Source organism: Heliangelus exortis, chromosome 6, assembly GCF_036169615.1.
Source record: "Heliangelus exortis chromosome 6, bHelExo1.hap1, whole genome shotgun sequence".
In the NCBI taxonomy this organism is placed as follows: Eukaryota; Metazoa; Chordata; class Aves; order Apodiformes; family Trochilidae; genus Heliangelus; species Heliangelus exortis.
In genome coordinates, this window is record NC_092427.1 from 20,575,744 (window position 1) to 20,600,615 (window position 24,872).

General features: G+C 39.1%; 1 protein-coding gene across 10 annotated transcripts in view; it reads right to left on the bottom strand.

The window, feature by feature from the left end:
• The window catches only part of AGAP1 (ArfGAP with GTPase domain, ankyrin repeat and PH domain 1), a 346,938-nt gene that overhangs the window by 40,481 nt on the left and 281,585 nt on the right, over nucleotides 1–24,872 (bottom strand). For 5 of the 10 annotated variants that reach the window (XM_071747093.1, XM_071747092.1, XM_071747089.1 and 2 more), the window contains 3 exons: nucleotides 16,367–16,444; nucleotides 7,363–7,517; nucleotides 4,932–5,022 (listed from right to left, as the gene is read on the bottom strand). In XM_071747093.1, the coding sequence (XP_071603194.1) occupies nucleotides 4,932–5,022; nucleotides 7,363–7,517; nucleotides 16,367–16,444 (324 nt within the window). The remainder of the gene's footprint in view (nucleotides 1–4,931; nucleotides 5,023–7,362; nucleotides 7,518–16,366; nucleotides 16,445–24,872) is intronic. The other 5 variants (XM_071747095.1, XM_071747094.1, XM_071747091.1 and 2 more) reach the window with 1 other exon arrangement.

The window sequence follows — 24,872 nt, forward strand, 5'->3', positions numbered from 1 at the left end:
CTAGTTCTTTGCCATGTCATGTTTGGACAAAAAAATCTGAAAGGAAAGCAGGTCATTTTAATTGCAAAATCCTACATTTCATTGAAGGCACTGACATTTTTCAATCAATCCTTAGAAATCTAAAAATATTCCAAATAGGAGCACTCCCCCACTGTTTCACTTGAGCAGAAAACCAGACCTTTCCTTTAAAAAGTTGCTGTCCATACCGAGTCATACACCAGGAATACAGAGCAGGCATTTCAGATCACCAGAAAATAAGCTGAAGCAAAACTCCTGACACGTTTTCTAACCATGACAAACTACGTGCTTGCAATAAAAAAACCAACAATACTAATTTGTCAGTAAAAGCTTAAACACAGCAGATATTAATTTAAAATTTACAACCCATGAGTCAGAATGAAATCTCTGCCCCCGACCTCCTTGACCTGCACAGGCCAGGGTTATCGTCACAAAAATAAAAAGTGCAAATAGATCAAAGAATCATGAAGTCAGAAGGAAGGAATAGAAAAAAAGCTCTTAATAGTTTTCCTGTTATTCTAATAGGGCTGTTGCTAAGGACCCGACCCCCACTCCCAAATACCTCTGGTTTTGAAGTACCTCTAATGTACCTTTCACTGAATAATTTTTAAAAATATTTCACTACTTCCAACTGACAGTGCTGGCATGATTAAAGTTGTATTGTGTCCATCAAAACAATAATCAAGAAGTTACTATCTTGTCATTTTGTCAAGACAGTACTTTAAATTTTAACCATCAGGAAACATACAGCCCATTTTGAAGGTGGCAAACTAGGAAAGGCAAATATTAAACTCATAGACATTCAGTGAAAAAGACACTTGTTGATCTTGGTTACACCCAGATAAAGTAGAACAAGAGAGAGCTTTAATGAGAAGCTTGGACAAATGTCAGCATTTGATGGATTCTGGGAAAAAACCTGACGTGGTGTCACTTATGACATCTCTTTCAGTGTATGCACATGAAAACTTGTTCTCAAAAGGATGTATGCTACAAGACAAAAGCTGCTACCCACCAATAATTAAAGCAAATTATTATAAACTACATACTCAGGGATATAACTGTTTGCGAAGCACTGCTCTTGTCTGCATCCTCCTCTTCCCACATGCAGTTAAACACTTTTTAACATACTTAAAAATTGTTACCACAAAAAGAACTGCACGTGGTTAATAAGCCATAACTATTCAAGCCTTTTTTTTCCCTTTTCCATTTTTTCTTTTTTTTTAAAAGAAGATAACAATCAAAAATCAGCTCCCTTTTCTGAATCAGAGGATACTCAGAATACTTACAATCATGCAGCAGGCTTTTCTCCAGTATGCATACATCCAGATTTGATGGTAAAAGGGAAAAAAAAACATTCAGTGCAGCTAGAGGTGCCATAAGGGTAATTTACCTTTGTTTTACTTACAATTTATCAAACAAAATATGAGCTTTTTTGCATCACTGAATATTCCCAGATTACAATTTTCAGCTATCCATATTACTAAAGGTGTTTTGTTCTCTCCTTCCCCACTCTGACCTGCACCTCCATCAGATTGATCATTTGAAGGTGAAAGCTCTTGGAGCAGCTCTTTTAGGAGAATAACTCTCCCCAACCATCTCCTTCATCCCTTTGACATGAGGTTGCTGATGAAAGGCCTTTCCATACTAAATCTGGGTGAGTTCAACATGTGCAAAATAGTGCTGGGCTGAGCAGCAGAGGAACAAGGAGAAGCAAAAGATCCAGGGCAAGAAGGAGAAGCAGGGATGAAGGCATCTTACAAAGAGCTGCAATGAAGGAGAGAAAAGTTAATGTCTTTAAAAAGTTGGGTTCTTTCTCTTCTGAATATAAAACTGAATCTTGTGATAGGTCTGAGAGGCTTGCTATGGCCATCCAAATTGTTACTTCAGTGTCTGGCTCTCAAATCTATTGAACACCATAGGAAATTCCTGGACTCCCGGACTGGAAATCTTGTGATGAGACTCCCTCTTTAAGCCTTCCCTGTTTTCTTCTGCATCAGAAAAGACCTGATATTCCATGCTCTCCAGGTATCTTAATAAGAGTGACTTGTATATATCCTGTGCTCTGCTCTTCAAACACTAAAACTGAAGCTAAAGGTCTTTTTGGGGCAGAAACTGAGATGGGTTTGCCTATGCCATGTCATAATCTCCAGTGTTCTCTTCATACAGAAGTCACCACTGGGACCCTCACACTGGGAAAAGGCAACACTGTTTTCCTTCTGGAACATGAAAACAGATTTTCTTGGACAAAAAAATAGATGTGGTTCAGAGGGACATGTGGCTTAGTGGGGACTTGGCAGTGCAGAAAAAGGACTTTTCCAACCAAAACGATTCAACAATTCTATGAAAACTCCAGTGCCCAAAGACCATTTTGCCTCATCAATTGCTCTGGGATGGAAACATTAAAAAACCAGGGCTGTTAAAAACTTTAGCCTCAGACCACCAAAGGGCCAGAAGGCTGAGGCACACAGATGCTGCTGGTGGTGCTGCAACTGATTAACACACAACACAGAAATTCCCAGGTGAGACCAAGTGCCAGGATGAAGTACTAAATAGGCAAAGAGCTCTAGAAAGAGGAAGAATGAGACTTCTGAAGTGGGAGAGTGATGGCTCTTGAAAAGAACTGAAGGTCAGCAATGTCTTATATTCCTTTGCTCCCAAACATCTGGCTTGGTGAAGATGCAAACTACATAATCTTTCCACAAGAGTGCTGGTGTTTGCAATGCTAAGTGGCCCTGGGCTAAGGAATTGGCCAGGCAAGGCAGAAAGGGAGAGAAGGAAATAAAGCAAAGCCCAGCAGAAAGAGCAGCAGGCTGAGGTTCACTTCATGTGCCTGTTCACATTTTAGGATACATTGCTTTGGAAATAGCTCATTTTTTTTAGGAGATGAAAGGATGGTGGCCTTAAAACTAGGAAGGCCAAATGACAAGAGGAGTCAGAGGTTTCTAATCATCCCCAAGAATGCAAACAATTAAGAGGTTCCAGTTGAGATTCCAAAATCACCCCTCCCTCTTCCAAACCTGCACACCAGAGTGCTGAATGCTGCCAGAAAGGGCAGTGCCATCCTGCTCTCTCCCAGCAACATGCTCTTGGCACATCCCTTCTGCTGCCACCATGCATGTGTGGATAGCTTGATCCATGATGCAAGCTAGATGAAAAATAACCTGACTGAAAGGAGATTAAAAAAAAAAAAAAGATGCTGCTTTCATTTCATTTATCATTTACCTGATTAAACATCTAGCTTGGCTGCATAAACGCTGGCTATGTGCAAAACTGAGAGAAACCCACACCTTGGCGATGGTGGTGGACTCTGAGCAGAACTGAACTCATCACAGGTAGGTTAGGAGGACCCCATGGGTGTGGGAAGTCATCTGCAGTGAAGAGATTGCACATTTCCCCTTTGCCTGGTTGACCAGTCAGCAGGATCTGGGAGAATGCCACCCACAGCTGTACACAGACTGGAGCAGTAACAGTGACATCCCTGTCACCATCTGTCTACAGTGACTATTTCAAATGAGTTAAATACACACCAAGAGCACTTGAAGACCCCGTCCATCTCACATACAGCACGGCAGCTTATGTGCCTTTTACTTGAACCATACAAAGTTTTGGTGTAAATCTGAATGACTACCAGGTGAATACAAAAGAGCACAAATAAATAAGAGTCAATTTGACTGGCCATGTTACAATTCCAGCCCAACCAACCTTCTTGATGGCATTCTGATTACCAGTGAGTGGAATGGAAAGACCTTAATTTACCAACATTGCCATTATGCCTGTCTGTCTGTCTGTGAAAAGTCCCTTTGGGATCTCCCTCCAGTTGGTCCATGAGCTGTTCCGACAGGATCTGAGTCCTGGTGCTCAAATCCCAGCCAGCCAGGGCTCACATCCCTGCCTGATGAACTGGTGGTGACAGGGACATTTGTTCTCAATACGTCTTCTATGGCCAACATACATATATCTGACAGTTTACAAAAGAAATAATTAAAACCAGACTGTATGTGAAGCACATTTTGATGGTATGGAGTGGAAAAATATATTTTTTAAAATTTAAATGGCTGTTAATGTGCTAATTCATTTTGAAATTAACTGGGATGTTAGAATGGTTTAGACTAGTACTTAAAACCAGCAAGTCTTACAAAAAATAAACCTAAAGAACAATAAATGAGTATTTTTTGTCTTAAGCACATGTAAAAATCACAAGAAAAGTTCTGACTTTCATATAGCAAAGAAATAAAAATGCACAAGTTCTCAATCTTTCTGCTTCTACAACTAATTGCTTTAGAGCAAGAGTTCTGCCTTTTTGTGGCTTTGTTGCAAGTCCCTAGAACTAAAGAGCACCAGAATAATGACCTCAGCCGGGGTTAGTGAGGTGAACTGCAGCTCAAAGTATTCTTGAGAACACTTTTCTGAACACTAAGTATATATTTTAAAAAATAAAAAGGGAAAGGAAAAAAAAAAATCCCAAAACAGTTTTCCAGTATCCAGATATAATGAGCAATGACTTTGGTTTCTTCTGACAAGTAACCCTAAAAACACCAAACCAAAAAAACACCAAGCAAGCTCTATCTCTTTGAAAATATCACCATGGCAGACGTGCCCTCTCCACCCAAAATAGGAGGAAAATAGAAGTAAGTGGTGTAAACCAGCCAACTATTTTTGTCTTTTCTTCAAAGGGAAGTAAAGAAATGTTGACATTTGAAGTGGCACAACAAAGCATGAAAAAAGAGGGAAAAATCAGGATGCACCTGACACAGCATCTACCAGAGGTGAATTAATAATGAATTAACTATGAAGAAGAACCATGCAAATGACATGGGGGACACAGTACCAAAAAAGACAAAGCCCATGGTGGTGTTCACCTACGTCTTGGTGAAGAGGAGAAATGATCAGTTGTCTGAAGCCAAGGTACTTACTCTGTGCTTCGCAGTCCACACAGTGGGAATTTCCTCTGATATTCCTTATGGACTGAAGGGCCATGGCCTCGTTCTGACTTGTCAGGCGGGACTGTGAAATTTAAAGAAGTGCACAAGCAACAAGTAAGAACCCAATAAAATGAGATGACAGAACTGTCAGCTGAACAAGGTTGAATGAATGTGATTGAGGAACCTGACATTCTTGGTTTGTGTCTCAAGAAATAAGGATCCTTTGGATCTCCAAGTCCCCACCTGCCCAACAGGGACTCCTCTTTCCTCCTGTGTTTCTTGACAGCTCAGAATTTCTCCCAGGGCTCTCTCCACCCTGTGCAGGAGCTCCCAGCATTTTGGGCCTCCAGCCTGGATTCTAACAAGTGGGGAGGCCACACAGAGGAAATCTGAGCTTGAAAATCAACCTGCTATTCACAAGAACAGTAGTCACTGTGTAGATTTGCTTGAGATAAACGAGATAAGAATATTATTTTATAAAATCAATTTCTTTTATTGATGTGTATGTTTTTGCTAATGAAGACTAAGGGATGGTTTGCAAAAGCAACTGAAACCTTTTTATCATCAAAAGGTCAGATTTAATCAGATGGCTCTCATTTAAATTCTCTCCATGATGACCTGCCAGTGACCTCTGCTTGGACCTAGAGAGACTGTCATCATGTACAAGTAGTTCAGCTCTACCTAAATTAACTGTCTGGTGTACTAAATTAACTGTCTGCAAGTGAGGGACTCTTAGCAACGAATTGATTTAAGCAAGACGAAGACCAGGTCTTAAGTATGGCCATGTGGAACTGTGTCCTCCTGATCTACTGGTAAGACACCTATACCAAACCTCTCCAACTAACTGCACTTTGGTATTCCACCTAGTTATTCTGACATGTTTTGAGACCTCAGAAATACTTTAGAGAAAAAAAAACACCTCCCTGAATGTGTAACACCCATTGTAGCAGGTTGAGTAAGCGCCTTGAATCCAAAACCTTCTTGTACATGCATAATTTTATGAATGGATTCTCCCTTTCCAAAGAATATTTAATATACATGAAGGCCAATATTCACTGTGGGTACTGCATAGTAAACATTACCAGCTACTCTTTATCCTCTTTTGTACTTGTATTTTATCTAGGTGTTAGTGTACAAATTTCCTCTATTGTCAACATACATAGTTGAACATGTAAACATAAAAAAAGCAAAAAGCCCATAAGCAGGGATTTTTCCCTGCCCCAGAAACACACATAAAATAATTTCTTGCAACAAAATGGGGAATAAATTATTTGATGATGATGATGTTAATTACTGGTGTCTGGTCTGCTCTGGTAGATCAGGGCAATCAAAGCAGGTCTTCATTTAAAAACATGAGTCTCCTTGCAATATAACATCATTAAAGATGTCTGCTAGGTGGATAATGTTAAAGGATCTAAAGGGCTGAACCATTATTCCTCACTTATCTTCCACCAGTACTACTCAACACCTTGCCCTTTAGTTGTGAAGCATTTGCAAACACAGATTGAAGAAGAACTTCTCCTGCCTTTCCAAAAACAAGCAATGACTAGAGAAGTACCAGTTTTTAAACATTTATTTATTTATTTAGATGGAAAAGATGAACTAATTACTTTAGTCATCATATGAAACCACTGCAAGGTGGAAGGCCTATTTCTTCTAGGCCATGTTCTTCCTCCCATGAAAATCTATGATGAATTGTTTCTGGATATGCTTTCTGGTACATTAGTTAAGGCACAAAGCCATGAAGGATTAATTCAGTGTAATTAAAATAAAAATTTGACAACAAATTTCTAAAATTTGACAACAAATTTCTAAGACTTTCTAAGTCAACAAAGAAAGCTTTCTAAGACAACAAATATAAAAGCAATATCTTATTTCTGATTTCTGTGATTGGTATTACTTCAGCACAGCAGAGTTTTATGGCTGAATACTGAACATTTATGGTGTTAAACATACTCAGTTAACTGTGCCATACTCAGGAATTGTTAAGTAGAAATCTGACTAGTAAATAAGTTAGTTTTTAGATGTCTCCTCTCTCTAAGTGACAGGATTTTCCTAAAGGGCTTTCTATAGACTTCCAACCAGAAACAAACCAACAGTGACTACACAATACAATTTCCCAGTAGGGAGAACCTGTAAACTTATCTGAAGCTGCAGTCAAAATTTTAAGAGCGGTATCAAAGGCAAAAAAGGAACTCCATTAGCTCATTTGCCATAAAAAATAAACTGCATAACAGGCTACAGCACCAGCTGTCTTGAAGTACCTGAGATATGCCTGCAGCTCTAGCACTGCTCTGTTGTGTGCCTGATACCTGAACCTCTTTAAAAAGGTTTAAAATACAGAGCTCTTGATTTTGTTTTAGTTTAAAATGAAATCTCAACCAACCATTAATTATTTTCAGTATTACTCTGTGTACCATACCTTGTTCTTGCTGCTCTCACATGACTGTAAACTGGCCAAGATCTGACTCTCTATGGCTTGTACCCAGGCATCTCTTTCTTCATATGTGGTAGCTTCAAAATGCCAAGTCTGGCCCGTGAGAGAGACAATGATAAACTCAAAGTTCTCTTCTTGTTCTGAAAAAAACGTGCAAGAAGAAGAAAAGTTTTTTAAGGATACTGATAGTTAGGGCTAAGCAATCTTGGTTGATGCAAAGTCAAGCAAATGCAGGAGTGGACACCTAAAATTTGTAGCCAGATACAGCCAATTACTGTCTATCAGAAAATGACTTGTGGATAAACTGCTTTTTCTCTCCAAGCATTATGTACATAAGGTATTATTTTGGCTAAATATTCAGTACCTGGGTGTTTGGTGTCGAGTCTATACATTTCTCTAATATAAAGAGGCTAACAAGCATTGCTTAGTCTTAAACTTGACCTACTGTTCTAAAAAAATGATGTGTTACAAATAACTTAAAATGAATGCACTATAAAGAGCTGACAGTACAGAAAAATTGACAATTTACCCTCTTCATTCAAGCAGCTGTTTATATGCATGGATATATTAAAAGTGTGTATGTTAAATTTCTTGTCTACAGAATAAATACATTGGATTATAATACAGGATTAAAATCAGTTCAACCTATTCAAAATTCATGTTCGACATGGGAGATGAGAAAATCATCTGAGAAGATAGCAGAAAGGGTCAGTGAAAAAGCCTTAGGGCTACTAGAATGTAAGGACAAGTATTCAGGCCAGAGAAATGCACTGTAGGAAAATACCACAAGAACTGAACTAAATGGACACATACTCTAACTACACATGGGACACTAAAGTCAAATGAAAAAAAATCAAGGAAGCTGTAACAGAGCAAAAGGAATTGGGAGGGGCAGGCATGAAGCATGAAAGGAACAGAATAAGAGAGCACAAAGTTCTGGTGGGCATCAGCCAGAATGCTCTTTAGAAAGAGCATTTACGTTTGCTTGTCTGCTAATGACATTTTATATTCAGAGCCATGAAATTCCTGCATTACCTTGTCATCCCTAAGTATGCAAAGATAAGTGACAAATTTAGCACCAGCTGTAAAGGCAGTACTGCTGCTCACTGGCAGTCATTTTCTCAAGCAATGGGACAACTGGTTTGCTTTGATAAACTATATGCTAGCAAGGCCAGTGCCTACACTGCTTAAATGAAATCTCAAAAAATAGCAGAAAGTTACTCTGCACCTTGAGGTAAGAATAAACACACAGGTGAAGATTATTTCCAGCATGAACTGCATGAAGCAGTTTTTATTAACAAAAAAAAAAACCAAAAAACAAAACGCTGTATGGGATAAGTGGGAAAAGAAAAAAGAGAAATTATGACACTCTACAGCTATGAATAATTTTCACTTTAGCAACACTGTGCTAACAACAAACAGGTAGACTCTTTATCCAAAATCCTATGATTAAATAATGGGTATAGCAACATTTATCAACAGAGCTTTCAAGAATTTACAGGGAAGATTTAAGAGGAACTACACAACATGAAAGGAAATTATGTTCAGTCCTGTGTGCTGTCTCCTGCAGGACACCAGCCATGGTCTTCTACTTAGCTGGCAGGGGTATGGCATAGGGTCAGTGGGGAGGGGACAGGTGTATGCAGAGTTTGTGTGTGTTGATGAAAACAATGAAAGATGGTGAAGGACAGACACATGAAAAACTGAATCTCACCTGAAGCAGCCTCCCATAGAATTCAATTTAGGACATTCCTAATCTCTAGGCTTTGCACTGGCTTCTAAGTGTTAAAACTTTGTACTCCTGAAGTCTTACTAAAGGAAGATTCCCAAATGCTGGCCACCAGATGTTCCAAAAATCCTTCTATACAACTTCCCCAGTGTGGGTGGTACAGAGACACCTGTATTGCTGCAGCACCCAGTAACCCAGTAACACAAAGGCCAGTTCAGTCTCACTCATGTTTGACACCTCCTGCCCATCTCCCTCAGCACTTCCCTTCTCCCCTCTCAGCTCTGCTCTGAGCTGCATCATATTTTCCCTGCAACTGTCTCCTGACCATACACTGACTGTACTGCTTCCACATGAGCTCAAGACTTGGTATAAGCTGGAGGAGCTGTCTGCTATACAGCTATTTTGCTACCTCAAGTCAAAAATTCTCCAAACTTCCTTTCCTAGCAGGGGGAATGCCCTATGGGGATGCAAAGACACAGAAAAGCACAAGGAACAAGGAAACTTCGCCAGCACAGGTGGCAGAACTGACTTCTCAGTGTGTGATGGCTCAACAAGAACATGTGGTATATAACATACTCAGTCAGTATACATGGTGTATCTTTAGAGAGCTTTTCCACACTAATACTCAACTAGTTCATCCCAGCATTTAAGTATGAGCTGAGCTGCCAGCATTACAGTTCCGGATCTTAAAAGAAATACATACAATCCAGATGCAGTGTCACTGAATCCTCCTGTCCCTTATTTGCCATTAAGCCTTTTCATACACATGAAGCTGGTTTGCCCAAAATGGGTTTGCAATTCTGCAATTCAGTCAGTGCACCCTTTCACAGTGAGGGTGAAATATCCTCACAGCAGCACCTCTGTAATCTCTGTTTTGCAGAAGTGCTACACAGTTATTCCCCTGCACACTGGAGATCTCTGGCAGAGACACAAACCTGGCCACTCAGGTACCTGGAGTGCAATTCAGGACACACCTCCAGCCATCTCCTTGGGTTGCTCTTTTATAAGCCAAGTCTCCTTTTCCCAAAGGAAAAACTCCCAGTGTTTCATCTCCTGACCTTTTTTGCTGTGACCAGCTGATACAGTGACAAAAACTGTAAAGGCTTTGTACAGCCTTTGTGGTTTTGGGATCAAAAAGTCCACGAAACATACAATCATAGAATTATTTTGGTTGGATTAGAACATTAAGATTTTTAAGCCCAACCAATATGTCAGTGAGTCCATCCCAGTATGACCCCAGTATGGGTTATGAGGGCTGCAGAGTGTTTTAAAGCTGGGCTGGAAGGACATTTTCATTTCATCAGTAAGTTAATTTAAAATGTGGTCACTGATGAAACATTAAGTATATACACATTTTTGCTCTGTGATATCCACTGAAGCTTCAGCTTTACTCCCTAAAAAATTCAGATGAAAAGCAACTGTGCTAGCTGAAGATATGGTTCAGCTCTATATTTTCTGCTTAAACACACTGAATTTTCTTTGGTAAGCACAATTGTAAAAGAAAGCAGCAATGCCTGCTCCATAGCACTGTAGGGCAATGCCTACAATGTGTACACACCCAAACAGGGAAACCCAGGCAGCAGGATGAAACTGTTCAGTTTTACTCTTTAGAAAATTATAGGTTGTGCTGTTTTAAATCCCTGTGAGCCCAATCACTAAATTTTATTAAACAGTTTTCCATGTTTAGCCATTATTCATAGAAAGGTCCACTATAATAGTATTTTAGCACCATCAACCTGTCGAAACCAACCTGCCCAATTACTCCAAACTACATTAATAACACTGGATATTATACTAATTGTGTCCAGTTTCTATGCAGACGAGGTCCAGTGGGGCTAATTCTGCATCCTTAGGGGCAAGCAACTCAGCCATCAACCTGATTTCACTAGGAATCCCTCCTCATTACACAAGTCCAGGCTGTCAAACTTTTTTTAGAAAAAAAGCTTAATGGGCCTATCAGTCATCAATTATTTCTTAGAAAGCCAGCAGACAAAGGGTTAAAGTGCAAAGAACTGGCTGCAACTGATTTCCATTTGGAAGTTATTAGCAACAGGAGATGACTATAATTTTGTTGATTTTTTTTTTTTTTTTTTTTTTTTTTTTTTTTGGTGGGAATGGTTGGTAAGCATAGGAAATTACCTGAAATTTTAAGATTATGATGATATGGAACCTAAAGCATAAGTAAATTATTTTTTTTTTTTAAAACCACTACACTGGGATAAATCACCACAGCACTTCCAACAAGGAGCTACATCAGCTACACTGTACTACTGTTTATGCTGTACATACTGCTTTCACCATTCTCTTTTGAAAGTAAAGTTACTACATTTAACCCAAGTTAACATTTCATTTGCTCTGCCAAAAGATTGACACTGCTATAGGCCACCCACTATGAGACAATGAGATAGACAATTTATTGGAAGCAAAGCAAAAAACCAACATTTAGGCATGGTCCCACTGCATTCCTGCACCAATGCTTGTGTTTATTGTATGTAACAGATCAGGTTTAGAAAACTACACTGCAAATAACTACAGGGTACAATTAGTCTAACTTGTTCCAGAGAAGTCAAATAAGTCTCCAAAAATGTAGGGAAAAACCATGTCCCAAAGCAGGTAAGCCCCTTGGTATATCCCAATAATGGTTCCAAATGGTGTGAATCAGTTCTTTCACAATTTCTACTTCCCATGTCTTTTATTCTCAACATTAAGAACTGCATAAATTGCCACCAAGACCTTGCACCAGTGGTGGAAAAACACAAGCACAGTTTAAAGGCAACAGAAGACTGGGTCTCTTTCTGCCAGGCACTCTACAGTCAGAAAGTACACCCATCCCAAAAGTTTGCTTATAAAGAAAAAAAAAATTTCCTTTTTCCATGGGAGAAAAACCCAAACAAACAGGCTTGCCAGGCTTAAGGCATTTTTCATAACCATACATTAGTATCTTGCCAGAATTGGAAATAAAACTGGATCTCCTGGCTTCCAGGCCAATGAGCCTCTTTCACTAGGTGCCAGATTGTGCATTTTTATTTTCACTCTACATAGTTGCCATGAGAGCATCTGGTGCTGCTGCTAATTCACAGTAACTCATCATGAGCATGTAGTGGATGAAGTCACTCACATAAGAAACATTTTCCAGAAACAAGAATTCAAGTGCAGTGCCAAAAGATTCTCAATGGTGTAATTCAAACACCCATGAAGCATCTTCAAGAGTTGAGGTTACAGCTTGAAACCTAGTCAAGCCTGCCTCAAGTAATACTGAGGCCTATTTAAATTCCCTTTTGATCATGTTCTCCTCCCTCTCTCAAAAATTGCTTCCACTCAAGCACCCTTACTTAGTAACCCTTCATCTCATCAAAAGGATGAGAATGAAAACCTGCTGACATGTCCTAACAATTACCATCTGATGTTTACAATATCCTATTTGTTTACAACAGAGGCATGTGTTATTTACATATTATGCAATGCTAACTATCCTTACCTTTTGCCACTTCGTGTAAATTATCCTTGTAAGTTGGATGAGAAGTATGTTTATTAACGGCCTCAATTACAGAAATATTTGTGCCATGTCCCACTGGGCATGACTATGCTAATACTTCTCTCCCCTTTCCAAATCCAGTGTCTAAATCTAATTAGTTTTGAAAATCAACCCTATCAGGACAATACAGCTCTGCTATCGGTTGCCCAGAGCTCTTGATAAATGTTGTATTCCACTGGAAGAATTTTTCAGTGGTACCCTTTTCTGGTGCTGCCCATGAGTGACAAACTGGTGATGAGAGGTTGGTTTCTAGCTCAAGGGACTGAGATTCCCCTGCCACTTGTTTTATTTGGATGCCAAGACAACGCAGTTTGAAGAGATCCATGATATAATTTTAAAATTAAGCTCATAGAGCAGGTGGGACTATGCTCACATTCTGTGCTTCTTAACAGGCTTCAAGGCTGCAGTTCCCTTTTTAAATTGACTGTGTTGTGAAGCTGAAGAGTTTGCTTAACCCAGGGGTGTGGGGCAGAGGTTACCTGGGGTGCCCTGAGCAGCCTCCCCCTCCATCTGCCATGGTTCTGCATAGGTACAGCACCATGGCAGCAGCAGCATCACTAACTCACTAACTTCAAAGATAGTTTGGGAGCTAATGAATATTCAGAAGAGAATTTTTCCATTAATGTCCTGCAACTCTGATGCATCACTGTTGAACATGTCACACATATATACCATGAAGGGTACAAAAATAAAGACTTAATATCTTCATGCATGTTGAAACACAGCACGCAGAACACAGCCATTTCATTTTGTAAAGATACCCCTTTATGCTGCGCTGCAAAATTTGTTAAGATAGGAAAAATATTTGTTTTTAAACACTGCTGCTATTATAGCAGGAACAAGCAACTCCAGCTTCTCTTAAAACCAGAGTAGGGTCTGTTTTAAGTACAACACACCAATATTAAGCACTTTTCCCCAATAGAATCAAAGGATTGCTTAAAGCCGGGCCACCTACAAAAAGGTGCAGATGGGACTTTCTTATTTGTCAGTGGCTACCTACAGAAAAAAAACCCAAGAAATCTGAAAACTTATGCACAACTTAGAAAAAGTCTTAAATTAAACTAAGTAACATTTCTTGCAGCCATACAAAATTGATGGCAGGAAGAGTGGAAGGCATAGCTGTATAATGCCCCACATCTCTCTGCCCTTAGAAGTTAGCAGTCCAGATGGGTTCTTACACCCAGCCCCCTCTGTGAAAATCCCACCTTTTTACTCATTCCATGATAAGGAGAGACCCTTAAGTAACAGAGTATTTTTGCTATCAAATAGCCAGAAGAGAGGAGTCACACTGAGGGAGGATGCTCAGCTTTGCACAGTGCACAGCAAAATGTTCCCCTGTGAAAGCACAACAGACCCCCCATGCTGAGGATCACTACCCTGCCAAGCATCTACAAAACAGCTGCAGCACCTGAGCTGGACTTTTCTCCATATAAAGTGGAGATTCTGCTACCTGGAAGCATACAGGATACCTGTAAATAACAGGACCAGCATCAAAAATTACTGGAGAGACTGCTTTCTAGATCAAGATTTCAGAAATGGGACTGTACATGATGGGAGTATTTTTGGTCTATAAAGCGGGGCAGAAGAGTAATTGAGCGAGCATGTGCTAAAGACCAAAGCAGATTTGTTATTCTGGACTGTCATTTCCTATCATTGTTCTCTTTTTTGAAGGCATAATTATCTAAACATGTGGCTTTTAATACTCACAATACTCATTAACTGACATTTGCATGTCTCACCGTTCCAGCTTTTGCACAAAAGCTTAAGATACCAGCCCAAAGAGGTGAAATGATGGAGAACACTGAATGTCCAGTTTGTGGAGGGGATGATGCTTAAAAAAACCCACCAACCCCTCAAAAAACCCAAACACCCCCCCCAAAAAAAACCCCCATTTGCCTAATTTCCAGATTTAATTTTGATGATGTGTCTCAAAACTCTTAGGACCATGGCTACCAGGAACATGTTCCCACATGCTTATCCAAGATGCCTTTGATACCTAGTTTGATCACTAAGATAAAAATATTTCTCAAACTGGACAGGGCCTCGTTTCCCTGTTGCTGTTCAGTAACAGGTAGATATAAAATCACAAGCTTCTCAAACAGTAAACCTGTAAGAAAAAAAATGTCTGCCCACTGATTAGAAGAAAAATCTGGCTGGGAGATAAAAAACAGCAAACAAATAGAAAATGACAAATAATTAAAAAGCATCTAGTTAGTTTCCTATTAAATTAAAAACAAAACCAAAACCAAGATGTCAAACAATCATTTTTTTCTCATTTCATATTTCATGTCATATTTGAAAAGACAACAAAAGGATCAAAAAGGACATTTTTGTAACTGTTTCTCTGAAAGGAAGTGATTTTACAATTACACAGAGAAAGAAAATAAAATTATAATTAAGAAAAGGCTCCTTAGCAAGCTGCAGTAAAATCCCACTTTTGTTTCCTATGTACACTTTGTTTGGCAGAGAGAACGATACATCTGAAAGCATTACAGCAGTAATTGTGCAAAAAAAGGACGGTGATATAAATCACCAAAGGTTAATGATTAGGATGTGAACAGAGGGACTTGTTTACAGAAATAGCATGCAATTTAAAATTTACAAGAGATTTAATGCCACCGCTTGGCAATCACTAAAATCAACAGCCCAGAAAACAGTGACATTAAGAAAAATATTACAGTTATAATCATTCCAAAATAAGTCAATTAGTGTTAGGGCATGTGCTTACGATTACTTGACCCATTTGGTTTGCACTTAAGTGAAGAAAAAAAATAAAATCCCCCCCCTTTTCATGGAGATTACTGAGTTGTGACCTATTTTGCATTCCCTATTTTTTATGCCGTCCCTCTTAAATGTGTTGGATGTGGTGGCAGAGGGTTTTATTTCTGTCCTTGTCTGGCTTCCAAGCAATTCTGACCTTTGACATTCATTGTAATAATAATAATAATAATAACATAGCAATAACAACAATAATAATTACTACTACTACTATTATTATTTGTAATTGTGTTGTTAAAATGAAGGTTGTGTTTGTGGTGAAATATAAAATTCAGTGTGCTATTATACAAAAGTCATGACGGCTGTCTTTGGTGGAAAAAAAGCAATGTAAGTCAATTTGTGAACTTTGGCACCAGGTGACCTTTAGAAATACAACTATATACAGAATTTACAAGCAAGAGTAGCACATGCAAATGACCCGGCACTGTCTCGCCTTTGGATTAGAGCTGCAAAGAGCATTATGGAGAAGGCTTGCACAAAACAAATTAAGACTGTTACTTAAATGTCAAGGCACACTATTGTATTTGGCTACAGATCATTACACCTGATACTAACACTTTTAAAAACTGTAATAACTTGGGAAAGATTACATTGAGTGCTCACATGTAGAAAGGGAAAAAATATATATAAAAAAATAAATAAAAGAAGAAAATGGGTTCCTGAAGTAATTTAATCGTCACCACACTCCATGACTAGAGGGAAAGGTCAAAATTTAAGTAAGCTGAAAGGAACATGAATGGCAAAATAAAATGCACAAACAAAAAGATGAAAAGACCAACTGGAATGACTTTGCAAACACGAGATGAAAGCACGCATGCTTTGGGCAAATTTGATTTCCATGCCTGCACTGGGTAAAGGAGAGACTCAAGGAAGGCAATTTTTGGAAAAGCAGGTTAAAAAAGGGGTAAGAGAGGAGGTGTTCATCTACAACGGGTGGGGTTTGTTACCTTCAGTGTTGGTGCTGCTGCTGCTGTATATATTTCGCAGGCTACCAACACGGTTTAGTTTCCAAGCTTTGCGTTTGGCTGCGTCCAGAGAGCAGAAGGGGAAGAAAAAAAAAAGAGAATAAAAATAAAGAAAAAGGAGGAAAAAAATAAATGAAAAAGGGGAGAAAAGAAACATCAAAACAGCATGTGAAGTAAAATACAAGCACAAGCCTGTTAACATGTGAAGAGCTACACACAGAAAATGCACGCAGGACTATACGGTCCCTGTAATCCACGGATGATATGGAAAGCCTCTCACTGAGGGGGATCTTTTAAGTCATGTCAACAAGACATGATCTGACAAGATTAAATGGATCTGCTATTGGAAGAGACAAAAACAGACCAGTGGAGGTAAAAAGATGCAGGCAGCATTTTTATAGAGGATACTTCACAAGATGAAACAGCTATTGGAAAATGTGATTTGATTAGTCGGAGAACACAGCCTGACAAGAGCTCCTTTACATCCAAAAGCCCACATTGATCACTTGGTGCCTGTAGTTCACCTTTGAACCTCTTTTTAACATCACCTTTTAAAGCTGAGGTGATGATGTCATGGCCTTAAACACTCATAACTGCAAAACAGATTAATTGTAGCATTGAGCCTGGAGAATTGTTCTGAAGAGTGTCAAGTGACAGTGACGCAACCGATGCTTGTGGTCCTCCTCAGCAACCCTCCCCCTCCAGCAAACCACTGCAAAATCAGAGTGTTTATTTGGAAAGTAAAAAACACGTATATTTTTTATAGAAGAGGCAACATCCTTGCTTTATTGCCCCAAACTTTGAGCCTCTCTGAGTTCCCAGCTGCCATTTTACAATTAACAGGAAAACATGCTCAAAAAGCTCTCCATTCCTCTGCTTATTAAGAGTGAGCACATTTGCACGTTCTTTAAAACCACCACGTTTTGCCTCTAGAGTGAATTCACAGTGTGAGAAGTAAATCAACAATATGTTTAATCAACAATATGTTTAACCTGAGTTTCAGCCAACAGGAACTGTATGAAACATCTGAGTTTACCATGGCACTGCTGGCACCCAACAGTGACTAAAATACCAGATGTCCCCCCAGTTCTTTCCCCATGAACACTCTCAGATCCCAGGAGGGAACCACATGGCTGCTCTAGACTTTCCAGCAACCAGATAACCTTACCTAGTCAAGAAATAATGCTGCATCACTGCTTGGCATGTAACTACTTTGTAAAATCTGTTTTATAGGAGCAGGGAAGAGATCACCAGGCACATTGACAAGTGGAAGCACATCCAGATCTTCTTCTGAGCTGCCTTTCTCAGCAGGTCACCCAACAATCCTGCCCACAGACAGCCACACTCAGCCTTGAGTTTGGGTGTGAGACTTCTAAAAAGGACAGCATCAGTTACATTACTAGGATTAATTTCTAAGATGTGTTTGGAAATGGAATAGTCTTCTACTCCTGCTCAGCTCCAGAATTCTGTTCTGAATAAACTCAGATAGTAAATCTGGAGTAATACCTTTCTCCCCTTCACCACAGATGCCCTTCACTTGTTAGGACTAACATTGCACAACACAGAGTACTGTGACACAAACACTCTAAAACTTTCCTTCTGTATTTGTAAGAGAACTTTTTTAATGCCCCGTGAAACTCAGACCAAACAGCTGCTTGCCCAGAAAAGGAACATTGGTATTAAGTAATTCCAGTCTTTAAGATAAAGCTCAATTTGCAGCTAAAGAGCTAAGGCTGGAAGAGAAATGCCTGAACACACCCGTGACTCTAAAGCTATATACTGTTTTAATAGAGCAATCTGCAGGCTTAAATGCTATATGCTCCAAGAAAGGACTGGATGTCTGAATGACATCCTTTAGAATGCATCTTGCTGAAATTAAAGTAGATAACATTACCTAGAAGGCTAAGTTAGATCTATTTAAAAATTCAAGTTCATCAAATCAAATAATATCTTAATTGCATGCATCCTTCAAGATGAAAAATCTTCAGTTTTAAGACCTGCTTAACAAGTCCCAGCACCTAGAGAGGCACAATTTCCCAGCAGGAAACTTGCTTTTTGCTGAAAAACATTTACATATAAATAGGCAAAATCTAGATTTGGCACCCCTCAGAAAGGAAAGACTCCAGTACACAAAGACCCTTTCCCAGTCCCTTTTCATTTTTCACACTTTAATGGCATGTTAGAGTATGGCCATATGAGCAGGAACTGAACTTGCAGCCTGGTTTTCTATTAACCTATTGATGAAATAATCTGTTTTAATGTGTTAAGTGTCATGCCTTTTTCTTCTCTTTAAACAAATGGACTTCTGTGCAGTGATGCCAAGGTCCCGATACATCCCAGTGTGTCCTTTAGCATCAATTAAGTGTTAGCCTGTTTCCTTGTGGTGCTCCACTGTATTAGGAGATTCAATAACAGCAGCAGCAGGGTTTGGATGCTGCCAAGCACAACTTCTGTGGCATGACTGATGTGTATGTGAGCACCAGAGCCCACCTCAGCCACCCTAACTTGCCAGCCTTCAAAATTACAAACTATCTACATGTTCTTGTTACCCACCTACACAGCCTGAATGGGCACTGGAGGTCATTACCTTCCCTGGTTTCTCTTGGATTCATATCCCTGGACATTCAGTCCAACTGGGCTGGCTTCACTTGATGGTTCAAAAGTTAATTCAGCAAAAGCTCTTACCCAATCTGGAGCTATCTATCTATCTATCTATCTATCTATCTATCTATCTATCTAGTATATACACACTTATAAACAAATAAACTGGTTTCCAACAAAAAGCTGTAAGAAATACTTCATTAAGTATCGGCAAACAAAGCTCCCTAATTGGAAAGAGCTTGAAGGCAGATTGAGAGGAAACATTTTCTAGAAGCCTTTTTTCTTCAAAAAAGCCACTAAGATGTATTTCTAGCTTGTGACACTGTGACTAGAGATAGTAGAAAATCTCAAAACAAACACATTTCTCAAAACTGAATATTTGGATTGAAGTTAATTATTTCCCAGAAGACACTGGGTATTTAATTTAGCTTGTACTGAAGTGGCAACATATTCTGCTTAGTATGTTGTGCTGCCACAATCTGAATGCCTAATGTATTTTAATAACATTTTAAGACAGTATTTTATTAATTTTGTCACTTGTCCTGATCCCTGGCTTCATTGCTGACAGAAAAACACCGTGTGGCAATCAAAGCAGTTCCCCTACCCCAACCAGCATGTAGACATGGTACAGCAGCACTTTTTCTTCTCATATCCGAACTCATGAACTCCAGAAATTCAGATTGCCAAAACTCAACTCCTGTCTTTGCTGGGTGAACAGTTTGTGCACCGTTAACACTCAACCTGGGCCAGCACAGAAGTCATGATCTGTCACCCAGCAGCCCAGAGTGCAGCTTTTAACAACCCTAGAAAACAATACCAAGATTGTTGCAACCTTCAGCTTGGCATAAACCATCACCCAGCCATTCCTCCTTGTAGTGACCAAAGGATGAAATCCCAATGCACCCAACCATGACGGCTTTGACTCTCTGAACCTAAGATGTGTTTCTTTTTTTTTTTAAGATGAAGGAATGGGTCTTGAATTCTTGCAAAGAAGCTGCTTTCAACTGTGTCATCTATGATGTGTGGTGTGGTGTGTATGTACTGGGGTGTCTTTTACAGATGGATCAGCTAAGGACCTGGGATCCACCAGACTGATTTGTAAGGAAGAGTATATACATGTGTCAGCTGTTACAACACGCCAGCTGTGCAATTTTTTTTTTTTCTAATAGCAGGAGTTACTCCTCAGGTAGGCCAGAGGCCAGCAGTTGTTCTATCCCAACAGAACAATACTTAGCAGCATGTTGAAAATCTCTGTGTTTTGTAGACACACACTATGTAAACAGACATCAGTTCAGCCCTAGAAAGTCACACACCAACCTGGTGAGTGAATTTTCCCCTCTCAGTAAGGCAGAAATGAGAAAATTATTTCCAATGCCACAAGGGCATCACCTGCAGTACCTGGCTATGGTGCTGCACATTTGAAAAGACCTAATTCCTGGGTTTGCATATGCCAAGCAAGCATTGGCTCACTTGCTTAACCAAAGTGCCTGCTTGGTTTTGTATTGTAATCCTAAATTTCATCATAATTTTGTATGGCAAATGAATGAACAACTGCAAACTTTTACTGTAGTAAAACTCTACAGTTCCTGCATCCAAGAGGGAGGACTGGATGAGCCTGTTTCCTTCCCCATCAAAGGGAATATTATGAGCATATAACTCCAGACTGTCCAGAAGCCCTCCTAGGTCCCTCTTTCACTCCTAATTTACTTATTCAAGATACCCTTGCAACTTCTACATTTTTAATCTCAGCTTTGTGTTGAGAGATATTTGATATGTGATAGCTCAGGCTTTTAGAAACTACCTTGCCACCTCTCCACCTAACCACTAAAACCAATTCCAGCTCAGTCAAACAGTGTAAGACAAGATACTTGCTACTTTTCATTCAGGCCTCATCTATGACCATTTATAAGCAAAAAAAAACCCCACCCAAAAATAAGAATAAAGATTGTCCAGGTGTTGTCCATGACCTACACTTGGCCTCAGGAATTCACAGAAGCCCTGGCCAGGACAGACACATCCCAGTCTCAGGAGCTGAGCCTGGCCTTCAGCATCCACAAAGCCTGCACTGAACTAACACTTAAAAAGGTGTCCTTTTGCATAATATCTGTTAGTAAATATCTGTCAGTTTCTCTGGTTGCACGTTCCTTGCTGACAGCCAGGGGTCACAGCCATCTGCTGCTTCATGAGGGCTGAGGAATGTTTTTTGCCGGATTTGTTCTCTATAAAACAGAGGTATTGTAACAGTGATCTGTTTGTTGTATTACCCTTGACAGCTGTCCTGTATACTTCACTATTTCTTGCACGTGACGTTATATGAGAAACAATTCAAACTGTCTGCACATCACCCTTCCTGTAGGCTCTAAACCATTGTGTTGATTCACTGAGTCCTGCTGGAGAAAGCCTTCCCATTCCAGGGTGGCAGCAAGGCACATTCCTCACTCATATTCCTCTGCAAACATAACTAGACTTGAAGAGTTCTAAAATGGGACAGCTTGTGTTTCGAGTGACCAACCCCTTGCAGAAATAATTTCTGGTTTGCTTTCTTTATAAGAATGCTCTTTTGTGTTAATGAATTGACTTCTCTTGTCTAGTTTTGAGTAGCTTGTTTTTTTAGTAAATGTTTACCACCATTATGATCATGTACCATTATTTCTAAAAGCAAGACATTTTTAGAAAGTGCACTTACCAATGTGTGCTCTGAAGTTACATCTATTTGGTATCTCTGCAGTTCTCTAAGGATGCTTAAGATACTATATTTAATAATACATCAACTTGCTCAAATTCATTTCTTTTACACCTCAACAAGCATAAATATGCTTTTATTCTTAAGACTCTTCTAAGACCTACAGTCTCACTCCAAAAATCTTCCTCCACTGCCATGCTGAGAAACTACAGAAGTGTTAATGTCACCTCCTGTCTCCATATGACAGAGCTCTTTGTTGATTAGATAAATAGTCCTCAGATAGCTGATTAAAAAATGATGTAGCCATTAGGTTGTGTGTCCAAGCATTGTCAGCCATGTTGGATGTTAAAGTGTGCATGAATTACATCCCTGGAGTGTGCTGAACAGTGCTGATTAAATGAGGCACGCCACAGCCCTTAGCATCAATTATCAGAAATAATAGGATCTTTTCACCTATGCTGGAGGAAGGGGGCTGGGGATGGAGTCGACATGCCACTAGTTTTGCAGAACATCTCATCATCATCTGCACAAAATAAATAACACTGTTCATTCCACCTAAGGATGTCTGTTTATTTATTCTTATTGTGTAACAATTAAAGACCGAGAAGATGTATGAGAATAAAATCACCACAGCATATGTGAAGACAACTTTGTCATTTAATGCCTGTGTAACATCTATCTAGAACAACAGGGATATGTAAGATCCAAATGGGGCAAATCTGAGGGGTATTTAAGGATAAACTCCAGGACCATGTAGCTGCCACCACACCTATGAAATAATTCTGCACATCAGCCCCCGCCCGATGTTTTTCAACTCCTGGATCCTGTGTGATTTCACCAGGGGATAGGAGCTTTTTCCTTCTTGCTGGTCAGCAGAACAGCAATTTGCTCAACAAGACCATGATCATGATTTCATAAGAGAAGTTATTTCATTATATAGACATACAGAAAGTAAAATAATCAGGATAAACTGTATTTCTAGATCTGATTGACACGAAATTTTAAAGTAAAAACAGCCTCAAAAATGCAAGGATCTCATAAATATGTACCCTACTTTTCTATAGTTCCTAGCAAGTGCATATAGCAGATCTAATAAACCTGATTTCTAAAGTAAAACAACTTTAAACACTTGAACGTGACTCTAAACTCTCCAAACATTACTGCATCATGCGTTGGTGTTCACAGAACATAAATCCCAACAGTTCAAAAAAAAGAAGATTTAAGTGCTGACAGTTGGTCCAGAATGATTTAATAGTAACATCCCTTAACTGCAGCCTTTCTGGACACCAGACTACTGAGAAAAACAAGCTGCTGGGCATCAAATGGAATTAATATAAGCACTGAGTTACAACAGTGCCCAACACAAACACAAATAAAACTTTATTCCTGATGTAAAACTCCTCACTCCTCTGAGACTGAAACCCTTTCCAGTGCTCAATTTTAAACCCACAAAACACTCCAAAAGTAATACTTCAAATCACATTAATAGTTAATTACATTTGGCTTAGATTCAGCTTTGAACATTTGAAATCAAGGAAAAAAATGAAAACACATTCATACTTCTTGTGACAGGAAAAAAGTTATTTTAATAAAACATTTTCAAAAAGGCTTTTAATTCTCTTTTTTTTCCCTGTAAGATTGCTCCACTGAACCGTTTGCACTGTGTAAAGGACCACTAAACAATTTTGGTGCATTTCCAATACACTATAAACATACAAGATTCAAATTGACAAAAGGAAATGTTAATTGGAAACATTTTTCTCAGTTTTTCATTATCTGAAGCAGAAAATTATGGGTCTTTAATACACAAAAAAATCCTTTTCAGCCACCTAGAAAAACTGTCTTTTAATAAAAGCTTTAAATTATACTATCATATTTCAAAGGCAACGAACAAGTAAAGCAGCTAATCAAAGGTATAATTATTTAATGACTACTACTCATGCTATCTAACAGGGCTGTAATTGCTTGGCTGTGATCACTAGACCACCAGCTTCAATACTGGAAAACAAGTACTTTGCTTGTAGCATTTGATCGACCAATTTCTAAGGTTAGTTTCTCCAACTGGGCTGACTTCACAAGGCTGGCTGCATTATTATGGAATTAAGGGAATCAGCTTGTCACCCTGCCTCCACTTTTTTTGTACACATATTTGTAACAACAAAAAAAATCAACCCACAATGAAAAAAAAATGAGGAGGAAAACAAAATATTTCTCTGACAAAATGCAATCTGTCAAAATAGTTGATTTTTTCACTTTTAATGCCACATTAAACCTTTTGTAAACCCCAGCTGTCCCCACTTTAGTAATTCTAATGTAAAAAAAAGCCAAAATTTGCTTCTTGAAAATTATATTTTTATCTTAATAGCATTTTAATATTTACAGTCCATATTAATCTACTCTAAGCAGGTGGAGTATATATATCACATCTTTCACAACTGGAATATGAGAAAAATAACTCGCATCACCCTGTATTAATTACCAGAGCTATCCAGAAGCTAAGCAAGTGCACAATGCATGTTGGTTTATTTTTTGTTGATTAACAAAGCACTTATGGAAAAGCTGCTTGTGTCATTATGTCTTAACATCAACTGCTAAATATAAACTATAGCTATTATACTGCTTTTGTTGTGCCTTTTTTTTTCTTTTTCTTTTTCCCCCCGGACAATGCGATTTGATATTGGACCCTCTGGAATTTTAAAGATATTTGAATTTCTATCCAATTATCTAGTCAATATCTTGATTAGTCTCATGCTTGTAATTAGTATAATTGGAGCTGAAGTGACACCACCACCTGGGATGCCACTCAAAACCAGAAAAGGGCAAAGAAGCCACCCTTTTCAACTCCATGCCTTGCATACCAGTACGGCTCCAGGATGGAAGAGAACACCAGCTGAGACTGGTTCACACACCTGGAATTACATCTGTGACAACAAACCCTTTTTGATGTGATATCAAAACCCTTTGGCTTTTGAGCTCCTTATTGGCAAGGCTACCATTGTGTCATGTAAAATGCACCATGACTAAAACCCAGCCAGTGTATTTCAAAGGAGAGCAGGAAATTGCATCACTTGGGATGGCTGAAGAGGAAACGGAGTGAGGGGGAAGCATCTGGGACCCAAAGGAGAGGTAGATTTGAGGAGAAGGAGTGGGACACATGGTGGACTCATGTTTTTCACCACCAGCCTACATTCTTTCTGCTGTTAA